At 31.8% G+C, this 22,605-nt stretch overlaps 2 protein-coding genes across 2 annotated transcripts in view; one reads left to right on the top strand and one right to left on the bottom strand.

The window, feature by feature from the left end:
• Window positions 1-1,253: 1,253 nt before the first annotated feature.
• LOC133181661 (protein asteroid homolog 1-like) lies at window positions 1,254-15,740 on the bottom strand. The gene is made up of 6 exons (XM_061316217.1): window positions 15,416-15,740; window positions 14,277-14,363; window positions 13,906-14,003; window positions 13,098-13,232; window positions 11,212-11,285; window positions 1,254-3,251 (listed from the first exon to the last, which is right to left on the bottom strand). The coding sequence occupies exons 1-6, from the start codon at window positions 15,590-15,592 to the stop codon at window positions 1,411-1,413; spliced, it is 2,412 nt and encodes an 803-aa protein (XP_061172201.1). The 5' UTR covers window positions 15,593-15,740; the 3' UTR covers window positions 1,254-1,410.
• A 165-nt stretch (window positions 15,741-15,905) lies between these two features.
• The window catches only part of LOC133181667 (tyrosine-protein phosphatase non-receptor type 9-like), a 35,355-nt gene continuing 28,655 nt past the window's right edge, over window positions 15,906-22,605 (top strand). Inside the window, exon 1 of the mRNA XM_061316223.1 lies at window positions 15,906-16,020. Within this exon, the coding sequence (XP_061172207.1) occupies window positions 15,985-16,020 (36 nt within the window). The 5' untranslated portion in view covers window positions 15,906-15,984. The remainder of the gene's footprint in view (window positions 16,021-22,605) is intronic.

The following is a 22,605-nucleotide window of genomic DNA, read 5'->3' as shown; positions in this document are numbered from 1 at the left end:
TTAGTAACAACACGCCGGTGCGTTGTTCACATTAGTAACAACGCGCCGGCATGTTGTACACAACACGTCGTCGCGCTAACACACAACAAGCCGTTGAGCTAACGCAACTTTATACAAAACGCCGTCGCGCTAACACACAACCCGCCGTCACACTAATGCAGCTTTACACAATATGCCGTCACGCTATTGCAACTTTACACAACATGCCGCTGCGCTAACAAGCAATGAATTGTGTAAAGCTGTGTCAGTGCGACGACGTGTGATAGTTGTAAAGATGCATTAGCGTGACGGCGAGTTGTGCGTTAGCGCGACAGCGTGTTGTGAACAACTTGCACTTATGCAAATGGCCCTATCTAGGGCAAATGGCCCTACATGTACTCTATCAAACAATCCAAAATATTATTTATTGTGATCATATCTCTGAACTTGAATTATTAAGCTATAAATAACTTTTTTCTAAGTAAGAATCCCTATATGTGAAACTTCATCTTTTAGTGTCATTGGTAGATCCCCTTTTTAAGTACTGTACAGGTGAGAATAAAAAAAATAATTTATTATGACATCCATATAAAAGTCAGGAATTCTGTGCCAGTAATAAAAATTTGCCTTCTTTCTCATTTTACTGTAATTTGACCTAATCAGGTAAGAATCGCTAACCACTGTAAATTGAAGACGCCATTTAAAAATGCTTCAGATCATATTTTAAAATTTCCGTGACTTTGCAAGAAAATAGTAGTTTAGATGACAATTTTCCTACTCAAATATTCAGTAGCCTCTGCATGATTACTTGATTATTATTAATGGCATCCATACCGACTGAAGATTACATACTAAACTTACTTGATTCCAAATCACGAAACACTGCATAGTAGTAGTGTGAACAAATGGTCTTGTATATATATACTGAATTGGTCACGAGCACCGAATGTAAGCTCTTTGCGGGTACACAGATATATATATATATATATATATATATATATATATATATATATATATATATATATATATATATATATATATATATATATATATATGCTTTTTTGGATTTGAATTCAAAATATGTTTAATTAAATTGACCTCAATGCTGCACGAGTGCACATTCAGAAGTACATGTAAATAAATGACTATGACTTATTTAATTGTCGGAAAGTAAAGTTTTGCTCCGACGATTTTTTCCGAATTTTTGATCCAAAATAATTATTATATTTTGCTTTGTTATATTTTCATCAATTTCGACAAAAAATATGAGGAAATACTGTAAACCACTTTTTATTCAATACAAGATAAATCAAGAAACCAAAACAATTTTTACGATGACAATACAAAACGTGTACATGTACTAGTATATATTTGACACTTTCATGCAAAAGTCTTAGAAACATACACAGTTCTGCTAAAGAGGTTTGTTTTTTATGAAATTTTTTTTTTGAATTCTTGAATGATATTTTTGTACAAATCTGAGAGACCGTTGTCAGCTTCTAGGATTCTAAAATTAAATTCATCTCTGTTTGGCTCCATTTCGATGGCTATGCAGAAATCATGCAGAAATTTACCAAAAAATAAATGCTCGACATGAAAACTAGGAAATGGGAATCGTAGAATTGAATTTAGATCATGAGCAGAAATTGCACATGTCTGAAATTGTGCAAAAGCGTGTACTATGTCTGACCTAGTTTCCTTTGTTGTACTAGTACTTGCTTCGCAGTATGGTGTTAGATTCCCATATATTTTTCCCAAAACCTGTGAATCAGTTCTAGATACTGCTCTACCTATTGTATTGTCTTTCGATGGTCCTGTTGGGTTTTTGACACGATGTTCTATACCAAGCATTATCCAGCAAACAATCAGTGACGACAGATGACACGCCGTAACTTGGGGGGTTGAATTCTTGTACCAAAAAGATGTCAATCCAAGCAAAAGACTCAGTTCTGGGTCCTCTGTTTCGTAGGCATCAAACTGACTCCCTAGTTGCAAAGCAGTTTTAACTAACTCTTTCCTGTCGTCCACAGTTTTTGCCTCATTTGCCCCAATCTCAGTTAAACCTGGGACTGTGAAATGTCCAATTTTATCGTATACAGGTAGTACACAGGTATCCAATGTTAAGGCTGGGATACCTGCTTTTCTATCAAACTCTTCTACTGTGGGTTTTCCACAATCTTTCAACAAAATACTATATAGAATTTGTCTCAAAGATTTGGAGCATTGGTAAGAAGATGGACTCTTAAAATCTTCAGGCTGGCTTGACAAAAATATTCTTTGTGAAGTAATTATTGTCATAAAAATACTGGCAATGATACAATTCTCATGATCCAATAAAAACCATTCTGGCAAAGGAACAGCACATGGTAATGATGGTTGGTCAAGGGAGTAAGCATTGACAACAACTGTAAGAATGTTTTCTATATTTTCCCCTTCCATTACTCCTTCGATCTGGTTCTTAGCAATCTGAAATGATTCCATCTGCAAGAGCCAATGGATTATTTTCATTTGGTATTTATTTACTGCTTCCAAAGCATGAGATGTGGTGGTCTTTGGTATGGGAAGTGATTTTAAAAATGGTTGGAAGTCTTTATCTTTTGTATAGTCATTTCCAAAGAGAATAGCAATAAGCGGAAAAACATCCTCGCCAAGTTTAGGAAATTGAGAAATAAAGTCTTCTACGTGGTAGATTTTTGCTGGGAAATGGTCATTGTTCTTTTCTTTCTTAAGAAGGTCAAATGGAAGAAATCCTCCAACGATACGTACAACATAAAAGTCCGAGTCCTGAGAAAGAACAGGACATCCTTTTTCATTAGCAATAACTGCTATCTCTTTGTCAGCCTCGAATTTACAAGCGCGGACTTGAATGCCCATGTCCCTTAATACTTCTATAAACAAGTTGTATCCTAAAATTGGAAGATTTTTGTAGCCATCAGATGACTCACTTCTGCAACTTGAAAATCGTTGCTCGGCTCTTTCTTTTCTTGTTGCTAATTTTCTATTATCTACTGCATGTCCACCGTCCATCACAACAATTGGACAAACTCCACAACTTTCAAGAGATCTGAAGAATTCTCGAATAACGACTGCAAATTTGTTGTAGTCCCCGCCATACAAGTTTTTCATATCTGTATTTGTTTCAAACAGTTTATGTAAAATGTTTGGTCCATCTATGACGAGTTCAGTATGCTTCAACTCGTAGCTCTTTAGGAAAAGACACTCATTTTTCTGAATAAAACTGTTTAATCCCCTTATTCCCATGGTCACCTCAACTTAAATTGAAAGGAGAAAAAAAAATCCTCTAATTTATTTGAACGGTGAAACATATTTCAGTTCAATAACGATTTTCATTACTTATTATATAAATATATTTTCAGATACCTGATTCTTTTAATTGTCAGCTTTTCTTAACATTTTTTTTAGAATTGAACAGCTTATGACCTTTAAGGACATACGCAACGTACCTTACCTACTGATAATTTTTCAAGATATTCTTAATTTAAGATTATAGTGTAATCAAATGTTCGTAGACAAAAAATCAGCATGCATTACCAGGGATTTTGAAAAGATATCAATTGATGAAAATTCTTGTATACTTCAAAGAAAAATATTCAAAAATTACTAAACATATATTCTAGATGTTTTGTTTATCCAAACTTGTTTTAGAAGAAATGTACAACAGCATATATAGACATTTAAATGTAGCACACAGTTCTTTAAGTATTGGAACTCTTCAACTCCAGGGGAAAAGACAATAAAGTTCAAACTATGTTGCATATGTCCTTAAAGATAGTACGCTTGAATCTTGTACTCCTAATTCAGAATATTTTGCGATTATTTCTAGATCTTCTATTTAATTCTAATCAATCATGACCTGATAAGTTGCCGCGTTGATTGGGAATGATTGTTGCTGCCCACGACCTAAACGAGTGTCAAATAAAAAATCAGTCGACTCAAGACCATACATCAAAGATCAACGTCACTGGAAAACCAGATATTGAAATTGTCAGAAAAGAGCCCTTAGATGGAAGGGAAACAATGCTCATATCTTATTGGAAGGGTATGATCTAGATTAGAGGAATTGTCTCAAAAGCACAGGGTCGTCGAGCAATGTCTAACTTGTGCTCATGTAGTATTGCAGCAACATGAACATTCCAGTGAAGGACTCGAGAGTTAGGGCCATGACATGATTTTGTGATAAAGAAACTGCTTAAACAAAAAGACATACAACCATGCCTAAACCGATATTATAAACGTATTACATTTGCCTGTCTATTGTAATTATTTGTAGTATTTTGCGGAAAACGCATTCAAAAATTCACAAAGGAAACTCGGCTGCACTTCTTGAAAAATCATTTTCCGCCAAATATTTATACAATCTTAATAAAATACATTAATACTTTACAGTAAATCCTTTTCTTCGAAGTAGACAAATCTTTTCTAAAAATTGCATTTACATTGTTCACAATGAGGAGAAAAAGAAAGTTGATTTCCAGGTATTTGAAACTAAAATAAGTCGATTCGAGAAATTCAAAATGAAAGATATCTATTTTAAAATCGTCCTCATCTAAACTATGATAGGATTATGAGAACACCTATTTTCCTAAACTCGTTATGGCATTGAAATACTAGTACTGGAAAAGGAATCTTTAGAGATATTACTAATTTTAAAACGGGTGAACTTTGCAAATCTCCGCTTTAGAAAAATACAAAATAATGAAGCTAATTGATTAATCATTTTTAATGCAAAAGAGAAAACTGCAAGAACTGGGTGAAGTATAAGTAGAACGAAGGCACTGTTGGGAGGGGGGCCTAAAATGCCTCTCACATAAATAATTTCTCGAAATGAATTCTATTATTTATAGCAATTAGATTTCATACATAGTAAAGAAGCAAAATGCTCACCTTTCGGAATGTTATAAGAAAAGCCACATAGGTCCTATTGATATCTATTGGATACATAAAAATAACACATCTCTCTCGTTACATGTACATTTTCTGCACTGCCATGTGACAGGTGAACTGTCAACATACCGTATCCGTTTGTTTGAATTTAAAACACAATGTGGTAAAGTCTGACACAATTTAAAGCACCATATGTTCACAAGCGCTTGCCTATTTTCCTATTTTTGTATTTTAATATGCACTGTCTGATATCGATAATGTAACCCCTTTGTCTCAATAAGCCGTTTTTAAATATATCGTTTTCGACTGATACATAAAAAGATGTATCAGTCGAAAACGATATATTTAAAAACAGCTTATTTGAGACAAAAAGGGTTGCATTATCAATAATAGGTAGTGCATATTAGAATACAAAAATTGGAAAAGGGTGCGTCGACCCCAGATTTAAAAACGAAAAAAATGGAAGGGGGGTTCCAACGATCCAGCCCCCACAAGCGCCTGTGTATATGTTATCGATCTCTGTGACGTTAAATGTATATTTTTACTTACAGTCAGTTTTGATATATTAATTGATACTTTCTCTCTGTTATCATTATGTATCACATGTTTAATTACTCCTTTATCCCTTGGATATCATTTTTTTGGATATTTTTTTTCATATCCCACTGTTGTGATGTCACAATGGCTTTTGCGTGAAAGTAATGAAGTGAAATAGTGTGGATTCATATATGAAAACAGTGCAAAACATTGATAGTAATTTATAAAACATGTGATAAAAAGAATCTTCCATGATTTGTGGTTAGATATGATTTTTATCCAACTTGTTGTGTGTTTTTTATCCCCTCGCCAAGGCTCAGGGATAAAAACACACAACAAGTTGGATAAAAATCATATCCAACCACAAATCATTGGAGATCCTATATTTATGTATAAAGAAACTGAATTGTTTACTTCCTGTATAGAGTAAATTTAAGCAGTACACGTGTAATCTTGGGAGCAGTAATCATTTCATACAAAGTTTAAGTGATATCACCTATTCAAAAGGAATAGGTGATATCACCTATTTGATTTGAATAGGTGATATCACATATTTGAAAAGGTGATATCACCATTTCAAATCAAATCGGTGATATCATCTATTCGAATAGGTGATATCACCTTATCGAAAAGGTAATATCACCTATTGAATAGGTGAAATATCACCTATTGAATAGGCGATATCACCAATTAAAAAGCTGAATAGATGATATCACCAATTCGAATAGGTGATATCACTTAATGAGAGAAAATACCAAAACCGCCCCTCATAAGAAGCTTTCACGTAAGTTTCATTTCTTGCCCATATTTCTTAGGAAAAAGATTTCTTTAAGATGCCATTTAATTTTCACTAATTCTTTATTATCTCCCCTTGGATAAAAAGGTGAAGATAACGAACAGCGATAGATCTCATGAAATCTAGACAAACAATACAAATCTGTGAACAGGGCATAAAACACGGACCCCGGTGTCTAAGAGAAGTAAGCATTCCCTGTTGACTGGTCACACCCGTCGTGAGCCCTGTGTTGCTTAGCTGCAGAACTGTAGTTCATTGTTAATAAAATTCGGACAGACAAACCATAGAGCTACAGATCCATGCATTGTAAAAACCTTCGATTTGCGGCAACGTTTTTTTTTCGCTCGCTTCGGGTATTATTTCTTGAATTATATGCGTTCTCCCCTACCATATGGGCGTCGGAATGCGAATTTTAAAAAGTGATATTCCAATCCATAAAGGGTTGTTTGTAACCATTAAAAGCCGGTAAATAAAGTATCGGGAATACAAGTAAATAATGGTTAATTAAATAATATCATCCTTTAAGTGGGGCAGTGCAGTGCATATAATATATGAAAAAATACCCGAAGCGAGCGACAAAAAGTGTCGCCGTAAATCGAAGGTTTTTAAAATGCATGGATCTGTATGGCTCTCTGGTTTTTCTTCCGAATTTTCTGAACCAGAGAGCTACAGTTCTATAGCTATGTATTTATCAGGTAGACGGAACATTCCATAATCAAATTTAGTATAAAAACAAAGGCCTAACAATTGGTATAAAAGACCTCAGCCAAAATAAGACCCAGTGAAAGGTTATATTTGTTAACAAGTTCGTCATAACGTGTCTTTAATTTCATGTTCACTGGGATATATAGAGTCGGTATATGAATGGAATATAACCATTATTAATTGATAAAACGTCCTTTATATGTCTGAATGTCGATTTGAAGGCCACAGCAAGTGGTTTCTTCTCATGAAGAAGTTTTTTAATAAACTCTGCCTCATGTGAAAATAAAAACAGGTCAGCTAATAAAGGAGCACAACTAGTGCCCATCAAATTCCAACAGTTGTTGGAAGGACTACAAAAATGTTGTAAATAAGGAACTCCAGCATCCTTTTAAAATCAACTTCAGAGTTCTTATGTGTAGAACCAGAGCCACGGTGATTTTTAACAAAGTGATTTTGTTGATGACCAATCATAGGATAAGAAAATTTCTGAGTTCCATTTTTATTGAAGAAGCAGTGTTGTCTATGATATCAAAAAGCCTATTTTTTAATTTATCAAGAGGAATGGTTGTATAAAGTGTAGAAAAGTCGTACAATTTGATGTTATTGACCCTAGAAAAACTTGGTAATTTTTTTAATTTGAAAGCAGGCGTGACCTTTCCATTTGAATAAACTTGAATTCCCTTTACTAAAGAATAATATGTGCCAGGTTTGGTTGCAATTGGCCCAGTGCTTCCTGAGAAGAAGTTGAAAATGTGAAAAGTTTATGAAAGACGACGCCAACAACAACAATGAAGACAATGACAACGGACAAATTTTGATCAGAAAATCATTTCAGCCTTTGGCTCATGTGAGCTAAAAAGTCAGGAAAAAGGTGAATAATTAGAAATGTTTAAAAAATGGGTTGAACGATGTGAAACTTGATCTGTTATACAGGGTTCTCATTAACGCAAGAATCTGCGTACAAGACGCAGCAAAATTAGTTGGGACGCAATGTTCTTGAAAACGATGCGTCCGCGGACTCATGAGTGGACACGTCCTCGATAGCGAGAAAACTCGGGTGTCTTCGAAATTAAAGATGTCAGAATTTGTCCAAAATATATTGAATCAAAGCTTCCCTGTAAATAAGATTAAGTTAAGTTTATCCAAGAAATATTTTTTCTTGTATTTCTATACTGAAATATGGATAAGACTGATTAAAACATATTTCGCGATTATTACTCCCAAACTCCGATAGCTGCAAACAACACATCACTGCACATGGTAGCTTTTTCTTTTCTTTCTTTTTCTAACACTTTTGAATCTTGTGTTTTATCGAGACCATAATTACTGCAGTGCTTGTATACACAATGTGAGCTTGATTGTGAAACTTGATTTGTTATTCTCTAAGTCATCAATATCAAGAGACATACCAATAATCAGCTCATTATCCAAAATGTTTCTCAGTAGTCCAGAAAACAATAAAAATAATAGGAAATCTTGAAAGTCTAAAGTCCAACTAATCAATTGTTGTGAAACTAAAACTTGATAAAATATGTCATCAATATAAATAGGCATAAAAAAAATCAGCTCACTATCTACAAGTAACAGAAAAAATTCCGGAAAACTCGGACAGAATGATGGACAGAAAGGGTAACACTATGTGCATTTCATGGAGGGGCATAAAAAAGGGACCCCCACCAACCCACAGACAAGATATAATTGAAAGGTATGAGAACTTGTTTTCAGGTCTGGTGAGCTAATAAGTAATCATTTATCAATTCAGACATACAGTATTTAGCATTTGATAATTTATTATCTGAAGATAAATTGATTTGACAATCACATCAACACAGAACCTTATCATTTACACATTTAAATTGCACAGATTTCTTTTCCCTTGCATTTCCCAAATCTGACAGAGGAATGTGTAAACACAATATAATGTTTTTTTATCATATCACTTCACTAATGACATTATATGAACAACATTTCAGCCACCCAATGGTTAAATAACTTTGATTTTATAATACACATACTTTGCCATATTCCTCCGACATTTGTCCATTTGATATGAAAACATAGTTAGAACATACTACTAGTATGAAAACTAAAAACAATTTTTAAAGTCAACAATCAAATGCCAAACACTGATGGGAAAATGCAGTTTTACAAATAATGCAACAATCTTGATTCTAGCCATCAGGTTAAAGAACTGTAACTCTTACTGCAGGATTTACACAAAATTATTAACTGAAAATGTGTCCATTACTTTTACAAATGAAAGCTTCTACACGAATCATAATAGAATTACTTTATATATTCATAAATAAGAACTCTTTGCACAATAACCACAATGAATTTTAAAAATAAACACAATTATGTGAACAACAACATCTAAATATTAACAAACTTGCAATCCAACACATGTACACATGATGTGTATTGGTTAAAATGGACGATCACCACACACTTTATAACTAAATTATTAAAAAACAAAGTATTGTATGGGGTGTAAACATGTGCAATCCATACAAATTCTAAGGATAAATATGAAAATTTCTTGCCATATTTGCACATTATCAAAAATATGCTGATTTTCCATTTGTTGGTAAAACACCGTTTAAAAAAAGGTTGACCAAAAAACTTGACTACCAGACTTAATAATATATTCATAGTTTAACAAAAATTGTTACATGTCTCTCACCATGCTTTGCAATACTATTACCAGTTCCAAAATAAAGTTTACACCAAAGATTTCTCACCAAATACTTTTGTTTCAACAGCATTATCAGTACGTTTTAACCTTCTGCGCATTATCAGACTAAGTTGTGAGATCTCTACTAAAGGGAAATAAACACATATATATTAACACCAGCCATATAATGTATACTTCCATTCATTGACAAGTTAGGAGTCATTTGTCTCCATATATATAAAAAAATAATTATGAAATGAAACAAGAAAAATAATGTCAATCTTGCATACCAAATCTTGTAAGAAATGGCTTCCTTGATATCAAATGTCAAACACAAACTAACACTGCTAAGCAGATAGCATACAGCTGTTATAATCAAATAATCGACTTAAATACCAACTTATAAAATAATGCACAAGACAATCTTCATAAGTTGGTAAGATTCCACAGGATAATCCTTGTTTTGACTGACATACTGACATAGACACAGGCATCTACCACATGAACAGCCTTGACTATGCCATTACCAAAGTGTGGACAGTTAACACTTTTACAGCATACACACTTATATTGAATTCACTCTTACAGCAAAGTTATTTTCATTCTCAATGAATGACAGAATAACATTTTTAACAAATAAAAACTGTTCGTCCCTGGCACTTCGCTATGTTTTACTGTATAGCAGTGTTGCATGGCAGACTCTCCTTACCACTAGAAATAAGCCATTTTGACTTTTGATTGGTTTAAAAAGCATTAATTATAATTTAATCTAGGTTAACTATTCCATGTGTTGAATATTAAGAACATCAATTTAAATAGATGAAAAGTCAGTTGTAATATTATAATGCAGGAATAAAGATTTCCTTTCTTTAATAATAATGATTCTTTAAAAAATTATTAATATGGTAGTCAGACATTGTGAATATCAATTGTGCATATATCAGAACTCAGTTTTTCTTTGAGTACAAATCAATAATTTAATTTTTGAGAAAACACTTTCTAAGAAACTTTGATCATCTTTTAACTTCATCGTGTTAATCTGAAATAATTTTATTATCAACATAATCTACCAAGATAAACAGTCTAGCACCAAATATTAATTGTGATTATGTTTAAATATACAACATATTCTGTCTTGCTTTATGACATTTTTAAATAGATCATATCTTTTTCAGCTCAAACAGTAGTGGTTCCAACTGTCAAACTGTAATTTATTTATCTACTTCAAACTTAATACTTGGATAACAATGATAGTTTAGATAGTTCAAATTTTATTCATGTTTTAAAAGGATTAACTTTTTCATCCTCTAAATGCATCAGTGGATGATTATGAAAAAATCTAGTAAAAATACCAGATACAACAAATCTGCTGTGTTTAACACTGAGCCACAACTTCCTCTTTCTGACTTTTTTGGGCTTTTTTGCACAAACAAAAATAAAATAAAATACATAAACAGGCATCATGATTCTTCACCCCCATTTCCAGAATCATCATCATCATCCTCATCATCATAATAATTATCTTCTTCTTCATCATCATCCAAGTCATAGTCCTCATCATAAAAGTCCGTATCATCCACACTGTTGTGGGAGGTCTGGGGTTTGATTGAAACACAATATTCTTGTAATGTGGTGGGAACATTCACTCCATCACGCTCCGCATCTTCCTTAGTGGCCTGAACTTGTTTTCTGTAAATACCAATAGCAGTTGAAAGATTCTATTTCATTTTATCGATCATAATTAAGATGTGTTTCTTTTCTTATGTTATAAAGAGTATATTTATTTTGAAGCTTTATACAATATTTTACTGAAACAAATTCAATTTGAACATTTCTTGCACAGTAATATAATATAGCAGCAATTCTAACATCCTGCCATTAATCTTTTACTCATATAAGTATTCTGCACACATATCTTGTTAAGCTGATGTTACATACATTATACAAATGCTAAAATATGATTTATACATGTAAATCTGTTGTATTTGAATAATCAACATACTACTGATTGAAATAAGTAATAAAACTTTCTTTATGGCTAAGTCATTTACTTCTACTGAATTTACTAGAAAGTGAAGTATACTTCTGCTTTGATAATTGTTGTTATTGTAAAAGAGAGGCTCTTTCTGGGTCTGAAATACCAGTAAATATGAATAATTCTTATTTGGTTAAATACACAAGTATTTTCTGCACTACTGCTGTGAGTGGTTAAAACATGGTATTGGGTCACGAGTTACTACTATTCATATCAGTAATCATTTAACTACATTTTTTAAAATTTTAAATTTTTTGCTTTAAAAAAGATATGTTGACCTTTAACCCATCATCATGGACAAAGAAACTCATATACACATACACATTTCCAATCAATATCTGCATTTTTGTCACCTGCAGAGCAGAGCGACACTTAGGGATCACTTTACCCTGTGTCTGTCTGTCTAGCTGTCCGTCTGTCAAACCTTGTATCTCAAGAACTGTAAGATATATGACTTTGATATTTTGCACATTTATTGCTTGGCACTTATTGCCATGGTTACCAACTTCAAGGCCCATGACCTTTGATCCATTATTATGCTAAAAGTGCCAATATATAGCATATTTTTGATATTTAAGAGGTAAGTCTATGCTATTTAGCATGTATACTGATTGTCATAAAACATTATGAAAAATACCATCATTACAATCCACTTGACCTTGACCTTTGACCTACTTTTCAAAAAATACCCTGGACAGTTTATGTCTTTTGAATTTTAGAGTTGATAATTAGCACATTAATTCATGTTTAATAGCTCATGATACAATACTTTGAAACTGTATGATATTCAATTACCACACAAACTGATTTTTAAGATCCGTATCCCACAATGGATTGTGTAGATTGACAATTGGAGTAAAGTTTTTGAAATGTATTAATAAATGTAAAATGATAACTTTAATTTAATTTATAATAATTTCAATTTAATTGTTCATTTGAGAGTTGGGAATCATATTTTCTTTGATTGTCAGATTCTATCAGTCTTTTACTATCCAAGGATGATTTTTTTTTTCTGCATGAACTATCATGCTAGTAGTAAATAAATAGCATTTGATTGGATAAAAAAATTTCATCGTATAAACTGTATTGTTGTGTCACAATGACTTAAACATATCGATCATCTGACATTACATTTGAATTTTGATGTTACTTTTTGTAAAGGCAATCATCTTATAAATGAAAATTAAAAGGAATGAATTTAATAGCTACCTAATTTATAAGGTATAAACTAATTCATAAGGTATAAACTGGGTTGAAACTGTTCACACTTCTTTATAACTGCCTCGCAGTTTATAAAGCATAGACTGCCCCAACCAAGTTTATACTGTATAAATATGGTAGCTATTAAATTCATTCCATAAATAATGCAATATATGAGTATTTTTGTATTTTTACTTTTCCTTGCAGTGGGAATCATCCTTGAACACTTCCCAAAGCTAATGTGTTTTTATGAAATTTTTGCTCACCTGATTATATTTTCGTATTCTTTGTCCTTTCCTTTAGAATCCTTCCACTTTCTGTACATAACAGAAGCATCCACATTGGCAGGGGAAAATGTGTTGGGCTCATTTAACAGAGAAATTATACTTAACAGGATTGTCCTGAAAATAATTTAATCAATGTTCATAAAATAGTAGCATATTTTCCATGACTCATCACTTGACGGAGGTTTGGGTCAATTAATTATAATCACAAAACAAGAAACTGCTTTAGACAATATTGATGAATTGCAAAGCATCACAAATGTGAGCATTTTCATAGATATAGTCCTACAAGGTCACTTTAAGAGAGCTAAATGTTTAACATCTATTAATAGTAAGGTCAGAAGTCACGGACAAACTCAACCTCAAAAGGGAATCTGAAATGAATATGTTAAAAATAACTATGTGTATTTATGATTTACCTAAAAGTGAAGTTGAACAGTGATAATCATAGAAGATCAAGTGGACAGGAATTATGATTTTGGTTGAAAGTGAATGCTAATTTCAGAAGTCTGTATGAAAGCTTTAGGATAATTTGTAACATACCTACACAAGAAATTAGTGTAACTTTGTAAACTTTTAGAGATGGGTAAAGAATCTTATCTTGGGTGACCTTATTTGAGATCAGATGATGATAGTTTGAAGTCAAACAAAACAGACATAACTCAAAGTACACAGGCAGATGAACAGAAATCTTCCATCTCATGGCATAGGTCATTTTACTTTACAATCCACTCAGTGATTTGAGAGAGAGAGAGAGAGAGAGAGAGAGAGAGAGAGAGGGGGGATCTACCTGACATTCTGTGTGGGATTCCACCTCTCTGAAGGAAGTTCACCACTCTGTGGGTCATCTACAGGTGGATGTAATATAGATATACATACATCTCCATTCTAAAACAAGAAAAGCAGTGCTGAAAAATTAAACACAGCCACATTCTGTTGCGACATATTTAATATTCATTTATTTACTTGTTGGGAAGGATAGTATATTAACATCATTAAGTCTTAAAAATGGGGTTTTGGGATGACCTGTGAAAACTCACATAAAGACTTTCTAGAAATCTCTGATACACTAAACAGTGTCAATAAAGAAAAGGAAAGAAAACCTACTTGCTTCTAAACTTTAATATTAAATGACCTAAAAAATGTAAGAAAATTTTTTACCTCATACACATTAGGGTGCCACATCTTGGAGATAAACTTCACACTTGGGGGATTGTATGGATAATCCTGAGGAAACTTCATGTGGGCCTAAAAGATACCAATACACATTAGTAAAATCTATCATCTTCTTACATTAAATTTCCTGGTAAAAACATATATACTTATTTACTGCTATTAATAGATTTACTTATTTTCATTCAGTATTGATTTGAATGAATTACAAGTAAATTTACAAAATTTATTGTTTTGGGTACTTTGTAATGTGCTTATATTTACAACACAACTATCCCATGACATCAATGGGCAAAATAGTTTACATTTAATTACATCAGATTTAATGACTGGGTCAAGCAATAAAAAAAAATTGAAAATTTCAAAATTTCAAAATTTTATGACAGAGTACTGTACCATAATTTATCTTTGTTTCAATGTTTCTTTGTACATTTAGCAAAATTCCAGCAAGGAGATAATGATTTCTATTTACTTGTCTGTTTGCTAGCAATGTTCTTGAAAAGTTATTTTGAATTTTTGTTCATAATTTTCAAAAGAACTTAAGTGGTCTAAATATATTTTCTAAGGAGAAAGGGGGATCAGGCTTGTGCTTCTTCAGATGCTTGACTCTGTGTAGCTTGTTTATCATGTTTATACTGGAAACTTTTCTGATGATTTTTTTTCTTATATTTCAGTTGCGAGCTCTTAGTGATCATTATACTTGAGTTAAATTTCCCATTTCACATAAAATCGTTAATTGGTGTACACATGAAATCAATGTGATATCATACTGATATTTTTATCTATTCGTGGGTATTGTCCATTTGATGTCACATTATTACATATAGTCCAACATGTCCAATGCAGGGAAATTAATTCATATATATTCTTGTAAAATATTTATTAAAATTTGTGTAACTGTAAAATAGGTTTTATTTATCATGAGATCAGTGGTGTATACGTAACAAAGTTTTTTTTAAAAAAGTTAACAGACACTTCCTCTGATTCACACTGCACTTTTCACTATTTATAGAAACATCATGATCTTGGTTGCCAACCTTTTTTTGCTTTGTTCTATTTATAAAATTTCAACAATAATTTCAAGAAAACGATACATTTTCTATCTAACCTATTAATTTATTACACACCTTAAAGTATCCACCCTCGTACATAGTGCCAGGGGGTCCGAAAATTGCCACTTCCCACTCGAACAAACTGTCATCATTCATCAAGTTAACACGAAACCCCTCCACTGGTTCTTCGCGGATTTTTTTCAGTTCAAGCTGTAAAGCTTTCACTGCCCCACCAATGGGACTCTGTGCCATATCTTTGAGTTCAGATCGATGTACTTTTATGATAATCTGTTCACGGGGAGACAAAGAAATACCAACTTTCCGTTTGTGTTTTCTTTGTGTTTTGGCTGCAGCGCAATATGGCGAATTGTGACGTCACACTATTATTGTCAAGACTAAACTAGTCTTTTTTGGATTGAGCTATTAAGAACCAGTTTAAATATTGAAGTCGTAAACAATTTTTTTTAAATAATCGTTATTATGCAGTTTAAGTGTAATTTCATACGATAATTTCCCTCTTGGTACTTCATGCAGCATATCTTTTATACAAAATGATACGTTAGCAAACAGGGCACAATATTTTACGACTTTGATTAAAAGTCAGATGTGCCACTTCCGGTAGGCACACAGATGAGGAACGAAGGATGGATAATTCTTTTTTGACAGAGGAAGAGAGAAGGGTAAAGCTTTTAATTATGAAAATTATGTACAATTGTATATTTAAGCAAACAAATGCATAAAAATGTCCTACAAGTGGACAGGAAAGACAGGGGCAATTTGTCTACGGGAACATAAATTATCATCATTGATTATTTAATTAATCTGCAGTTGTTTAATACTAGACAACGAAAACCATTGTGAATTTAAAACATTTTTCCTCAAAATTGATTCAGAATATTTATAACCATAAAAGTACCAGTTAAAAATCGGTTCTAAATGTAGAAAGTTGATAATATCTTCAATATCTTGTGATCTTTCATTTTATGGCAGTTAACATGAATTGGGCTTAAAAACACAGTATATATTCTGTAATAAAATTTAAAAAATGTCATGATTTTTCAAAGTATGACTACATATGTTAGTACATATTTGAGCGAGAGAAGCAAGCTTTTAAAGCAATGCCTGGACAAAAAAAAAAAAAAAAAAAAAAAAATCTGGTAATCTGCAAATTTGATCCAACTGAATTCTTTCTGTAAAAAAAAAAAGAACATCTGTGCTTACAATTACTTGTAAATTGCATATGGCTGCCTAAATTATGTCCTCACATTAAATGTTTTCATTTTAATAGCTTAAGCTGTCCAAAGTTTTAAATTCAATGTTTAACGTCACCTGAGCGCATATATTTCTGAGAAGATTGCACTTTGAAAAAACAAAACAAATCAGTATTTTTTAAAGTTTCTTTTCTGGTTTTCTTTTACCTTTAGCAGCTAAAATCTGCATTCCATAAAAAAAGACAACATTTTGGCCCTGTATGAGTATATTTAGGAGGAGTTTATCATTTAAACTGACAGATTTTAGTGATCATTAAACAATAAGCCTACATGATGCACAAATATTTTAAAGTATATTTGTTTGTTTATTTCTTTTTTCTTCCTCCCTCGAAGGATTTAAATTTTTTAGGTGTAGTTGAATTCAGGTAAATTTAAACATAGAAGTAATTTCAGCCAGCCCAAAGTAAGATTAAACACTCTTCATTAAAGACATGCACTTTCTTAATCTCTGTTCAGGAAATGCAACACTGTCAAACATATTATTTGATGTTCATAGTTTTATACTTTTATTAACTTTTAATTCCATATAAATTAAGACCTAGCTGTTCTTTACCTATTTATTTGATGTTCACAACAATTTATCTAAGTACTATATAGTACAATACTATTTTCAAAATCTTACTTCACAATACAATTTTCAATTTTAAATTAGTTATTTCTTATTTTAATTATAGTATGTTGACGGTGCGACCGTTAGGGCGAGCGCAGATACGTTTTCCATGTTTTCAGTGCACCTTTTATAATCTGTACTTAGACGCTTCTCTTGAAATCGCACGTGACAGTTGGTAAGTCTAGACTGGGTACGTCTTTTTACCACAAGGAACCACAAGGTACCACAAGGAACCACAAGGAACCCCAGGGATACCACAAGGTACCCCAGGGACACCATATACATCCTTAATTATTCTAAATATGGTTTATATGCACTTGTAAACTACAAAAAAATGTTTTTGAAGGGCAAATTAACACTTTAATTGTCCTAAACAGAGCAGTTATCCAAGATAAAAATTTAAAAGTAGTATACTTAAACAATTAAGCTCAATTATGCATGTATAGTTTTGAGGAACTTTAATAATATTTTATATGGTGTGAAAAAAATAATCCTGTAACTATGAATGGTGTATTTCAATACACAGAACCAATGGAAACTCACATAAACCCAAAGAATACCCTAGGCTTAAGGTACCACAAGAATACCCAAGGGTACCCTAGGAATATCTCAATGACACCCTATTTAACTATTTAAAAAAATGTACATGTAAATATGGTTTATATTTGCATTTGTAAATGACATAGTAACTGATTATTGTATATAGTGCAATACACAAAATAAAATGATACCCACATAAGAACCAAAGGATAGCCTTCAGTTACCACAAGGACATCCCAGGGTAACCCCCAAAATATCTCAAAATATCCCAAGGACAACCAGTTTGACCTTTATAAATCTAAAAATGGTTTTAATGCTTTTGTAAATAACTTAGTAACTGTTTATTGCATATTTTAATACACAAAAGGATACCAAGAACCCCAATTAAGGAAACTCTAGGTATCCAAATAATACCCTTAAGTATCCCAATAAATTTGAGCTATTTCAATAACATCCAATTCAGCTTTAATAAATGAAAATAGGTTTATGTGCATTTCTTAATTACATTGATCATTATCTGTTTATTGCTTAATTCAATACACAAATTAGAGGATTCAAAGGATGTACCCCAAGCGTACACCAATGACACCTCATTCAAACTTAATAAATGTCATATGCATTTGTAAGTTAGATATTAAGTCTTTCTGAGGTTTATTTGCATTCACTGTGTACAAGTTAATGATCATATTATGGTCATCTACCCAAAAATTTCAGCCAATCTGATAAGAATTTTTCACTCACGATTTCAGTCAAATTGCCAATTTATCTGTGTTACCTGCTATATAAATGAAACAAGTGTATAATTTATTATTATTAAATGTTATTATTAACCTGAATAAAGAAAATACAACAGTAAATCATCCTAAAAGTTTTGCAGTATGATGGCTATAACTTACAAAACTTTATGCATAAAAAAATATAACTCATACATGAAAGGGTCATAAAACCTAAATAAATAAATTTTATGCAATAGGATAATTTTTGTCAATGTACCACTATACACCAGAATATCGGTATTATTGTACCCAGCCCAAGTAGCCTTTCGGTGACTTAACTTGCATGGATCATGCATCTATAAGGATGTACATGTATACTACCACACTTGCTTCAGATGCTGGATCTGACCTACATTTTTTGGTTGAGTGACCAGAATTATTTCTTTTTTCTTTTTTTTTTTTGTGCAGGTTTCATTCTAGCTGAAGTAACTGTAAGCCCCCCGTGGTGATCAATCTTGCATGAATGATACCTCTAGGAATGTACACATGCAGATCTATATGGTTTGGTTGCTGAATCTTAGTACATTTTTCTGTATGATTGAACAGTGTGATTTAACAAAAAAGATTTGGAGCAAGCCCATGCCTATATATTACATGTAGTACGTACCTTTTAAAACATCCTACACGGGCGCGGATCTAGAAACTTTTCAAGGGGGGGGGTGAAGAGGAAAAAGGGTTGTTATAACATACATATACATACAGTAATAGTTTAACAACTTAATAGGATACATGGGCGTAGAAGCGTTTTCAAAAGTGAGGGTGAGGGAAGCCAGGGAAAAAATATGGATTTCCTGAAAATTTTTGTTAAAAAAAATTAAAGGAAAAAACCCTCCGAACCCGAAAATCCTAATTTGTAGGGGGGGGGGGGGCATTTTCTTTCAGCAACCAAATTTATTCATACATTACTACATTAGCCTTTCACTGAACAATTTCTGTCGTAAAAACACAACAAAAAATTGGGTCTCCCCCCCTTCCCCCTCTCTCTCTCTGTCTATGTGTCTCTTGTTAGCAAATCCAAAAGGGATGGGGGGTTGCAAATCCCTGTTACCCCCCCCCCCCTTTGGATCTGCCACTGCTACACAGACCAAACATGTTTAAATCTTGCACTAATTACTACCCTAATATTTATAAAGGTTAGACTTTAATGTTGTACTTATAAATAACATTTAGTTGACTTGTACATCAAGATGACCTATGTAATCTTTTGATTTAATACTTATGTTTTGATAGTTTCTCAAGTACATAACAGTTTTGCTGCATTTGATTGTAATATTTAACTTAATTTTTTAATAAGTGTTGTTTGATTCATTGCATCAATCTTAAAACTATAAATATTTTGGTACACAATTACAGGTACATGTAATGTTTTAATTCGTATCTGTATAAATTCATTAATACTTAAAAAAAAATATCAAAATCCATTCTCATGCAAGTTTATTACAATTTACAAATTCAGCACTGATTAATTTTCTCTCACAGGAATAGTAAATAAATTTATTTGAGGTAATCAGTTTCCAGTCAATTGAGTTTAATGTTAATATGTGATAACCCTTGGCCAACTTTTTCAAACATGTTTTAATTTATGCTATGTATTAATTTTACCAATGGCAGGTGTCATTTATGATTCATTGATGCAGGAAAGAATGGGTTATATACGATTTTTTTAACAGCATTCAAAATTATTGCCCATCTTTAGCAGCATGATCTGTAGAAATGTTGAAAGTACCATTATGTAGAATTATGGGGAAAAATGGGTCAGCTTCAGGTATTTTTGTAAAAAATATTTAATTCATTTAATTCACAGTATCCAGCTAAACATAGTGACACAATTTAATGTTTATACTTGTATGTAAATAATACAAGAAAAATTATACATGTATAAGTTTATTAATAATTATTACATTATACCAGGTATATTTTTTCACTAACCTTCAGATTTACTTTTGTTTATATACCTAAGGTATGGTGTAACCAGTCTTGTGTACCTTGTGTATACACAAGTTAATCACTGAAAACTTGATTATACTCCTAATAATTATCACTGTTGATTACCTGAAATGGTGGATCTATACAATGCAAACAAGGCACCCTATACACAAGAGAGTTCTCCACATGTCATTAAAATACATGCATGCTATTTTCCATACTTCTTTATTAATAAATGGATATTTATTTTTCTATGAACTGGAAAATAAATAATGTATTCTGTACTATCTTTATAGACATCCATACAATTAAACTATTAATTTCATGATACATGTTTCAATCTTATATCATGTATATTGAGAAATTTAAGAAGTTTGAATTCATTTCCGTAACAAAAACTCAATTATGTTTGACATCCTTTTTACATAATTGTTTTTAAATTTGAAATTATTAAGGAATTAAATCTATGAAAACACTGAACAAAATATTTTTGTTGAGAAAAGTTCTTGTGTTTATATAAATATAAATTAACAAAAATTATTGTTGTTTACTTAATTATTTGGATATGGGTGAATTAAAAAATATCGACTAAAAAATTGAAATTTTAGAGAAAATTAAGTTTGTTGTTAAATTAATAAACATATATTTTTACAAGATCAGATAATGTATAAATATTCTAGTTAATTTTTTTTAAGTTAGCTCATAATGGGTATATATACAGAATTTATTGATCACATAATGTATAAACATTCTAGTTACTTTTTTTAAGGGTCAATAGAATACACAAATCCATGTAAAATTTCAGAATTTTTATTTACAGAACTTTATTTAAAAAATAACAATTTTTAATTATGAAAATAATTCAAGCATGCCTCCACCAAAAATATTTGACCATGTGCAGAGCATAAATTAAACCCATGTGGAACATTGATTAAAAAAAAAAGTGTTACAATTAATTTCCAACTTTGAATTACATTTATATGATATTCTGTTTCCAATCTGCTTTTTCATAAAGTTATTCAATTAAATTTGAAATTGTAATAAATTTTCAAAATTATTTACCTACCAACCTACCCAACTTGAGATTTTAGGGTCGGGTTAGGGGAAACTAAAATATATTTTTAATATTAATGGCCTAATTTTTTTTTTTATAAATACAAGATTTTGAAGGGATCCTCTTTAACCTTATTTTGTTGCACTCTTGACTTCTGATGTTTATTAAAAAACATTAATCTTAAATTCATAACGCAATCATTTTAAGTTTTGTGAAGCAGTTCGTTGTTTGAAAATTGGAAAACATTTTATTTTTAAATACCCAGGGGCAAAGATTGTTTTGAAAGAAATAATTTTGAAAAAGGCATTGTTGCTCAACACAACTATAAGCATTTTATTTTGCTTCATACCCAGCAGCAGAGAGATTTTCAAAGATTTTAATAAATGCTTAACACTATATTACATTACCAATAGATCCACAACCTAACACCAGAACCCCTAGCTGACCCAGGGGCCATCACACCATGCATTTAATATGTTTGCTGAATTAAATAGAGTAGAGAATAATAAATAGAGTAGAGAATAATACTTTTTCACCATATTTACCCTAAAACTCTGACCCTGGGGCCATGAATATCACAAATGATAGAGGGCTCAATGTTTATTACAATCATGTCAACAGTTTGATTTCCAGGAGTCCCACCCTTCAAGCACAGAAAGGGGGAAGGGTTAGGGACCATGAAATTCAAAATTAATGTTTCACTTTCACGCTCCAAACTCCTAACATATAACTGGATTTGAATAAATTGAATCTACACTACCTGAGGATGCTTCCATATAAATATGACCAATCATAGCTTTGCTGTTCTTGAGAAGAAGATTTTTCCTATATATTCCTATGTAAGACTTTTATTGTGATCCAGTCCTACCCCCAGGGGTCATGATTTGATCAAATTTGAATCTACACAACCTAAGGATACTTCCATTTGAATATGACCAATCAAGGCTTTGCTGTTCTCGAGAAGATTTTTAAAATTTTTCCTATATATTCCTATGTAAAATTTTGATTGTCCATTGTGGTCCCGCCCTACCCCGGGATATTTGATTTGAAAAAAACTTGAATCTATTCTACCTGAGGATATTTTCATA

The sequence above is a fragment of the Saccostrea echinata genome, unplaced genomic scaffold, assembly GCF_033153115.1.
Source record: "Saccostrea echinata isolate AGI-Se365-2 ecotype Australia unplaced genomic scaffold, CSIRO_AGI_Sech_v1 ptg000009l, whole genome shotgun sequence".
Classification (NCBI taxonomy): domain Eukaryota; kingdom Metazoa; phylum Mollusca; class Bivalvia; order Ostreida; family Ostreidae; genus Saccostrea; species Saccostrea echinata.
The sequence above is the reverse complement of the archived record's forward strand: the minus strand, read 5'-3'. Positions and strand labels throughout refer to the sequence as shown.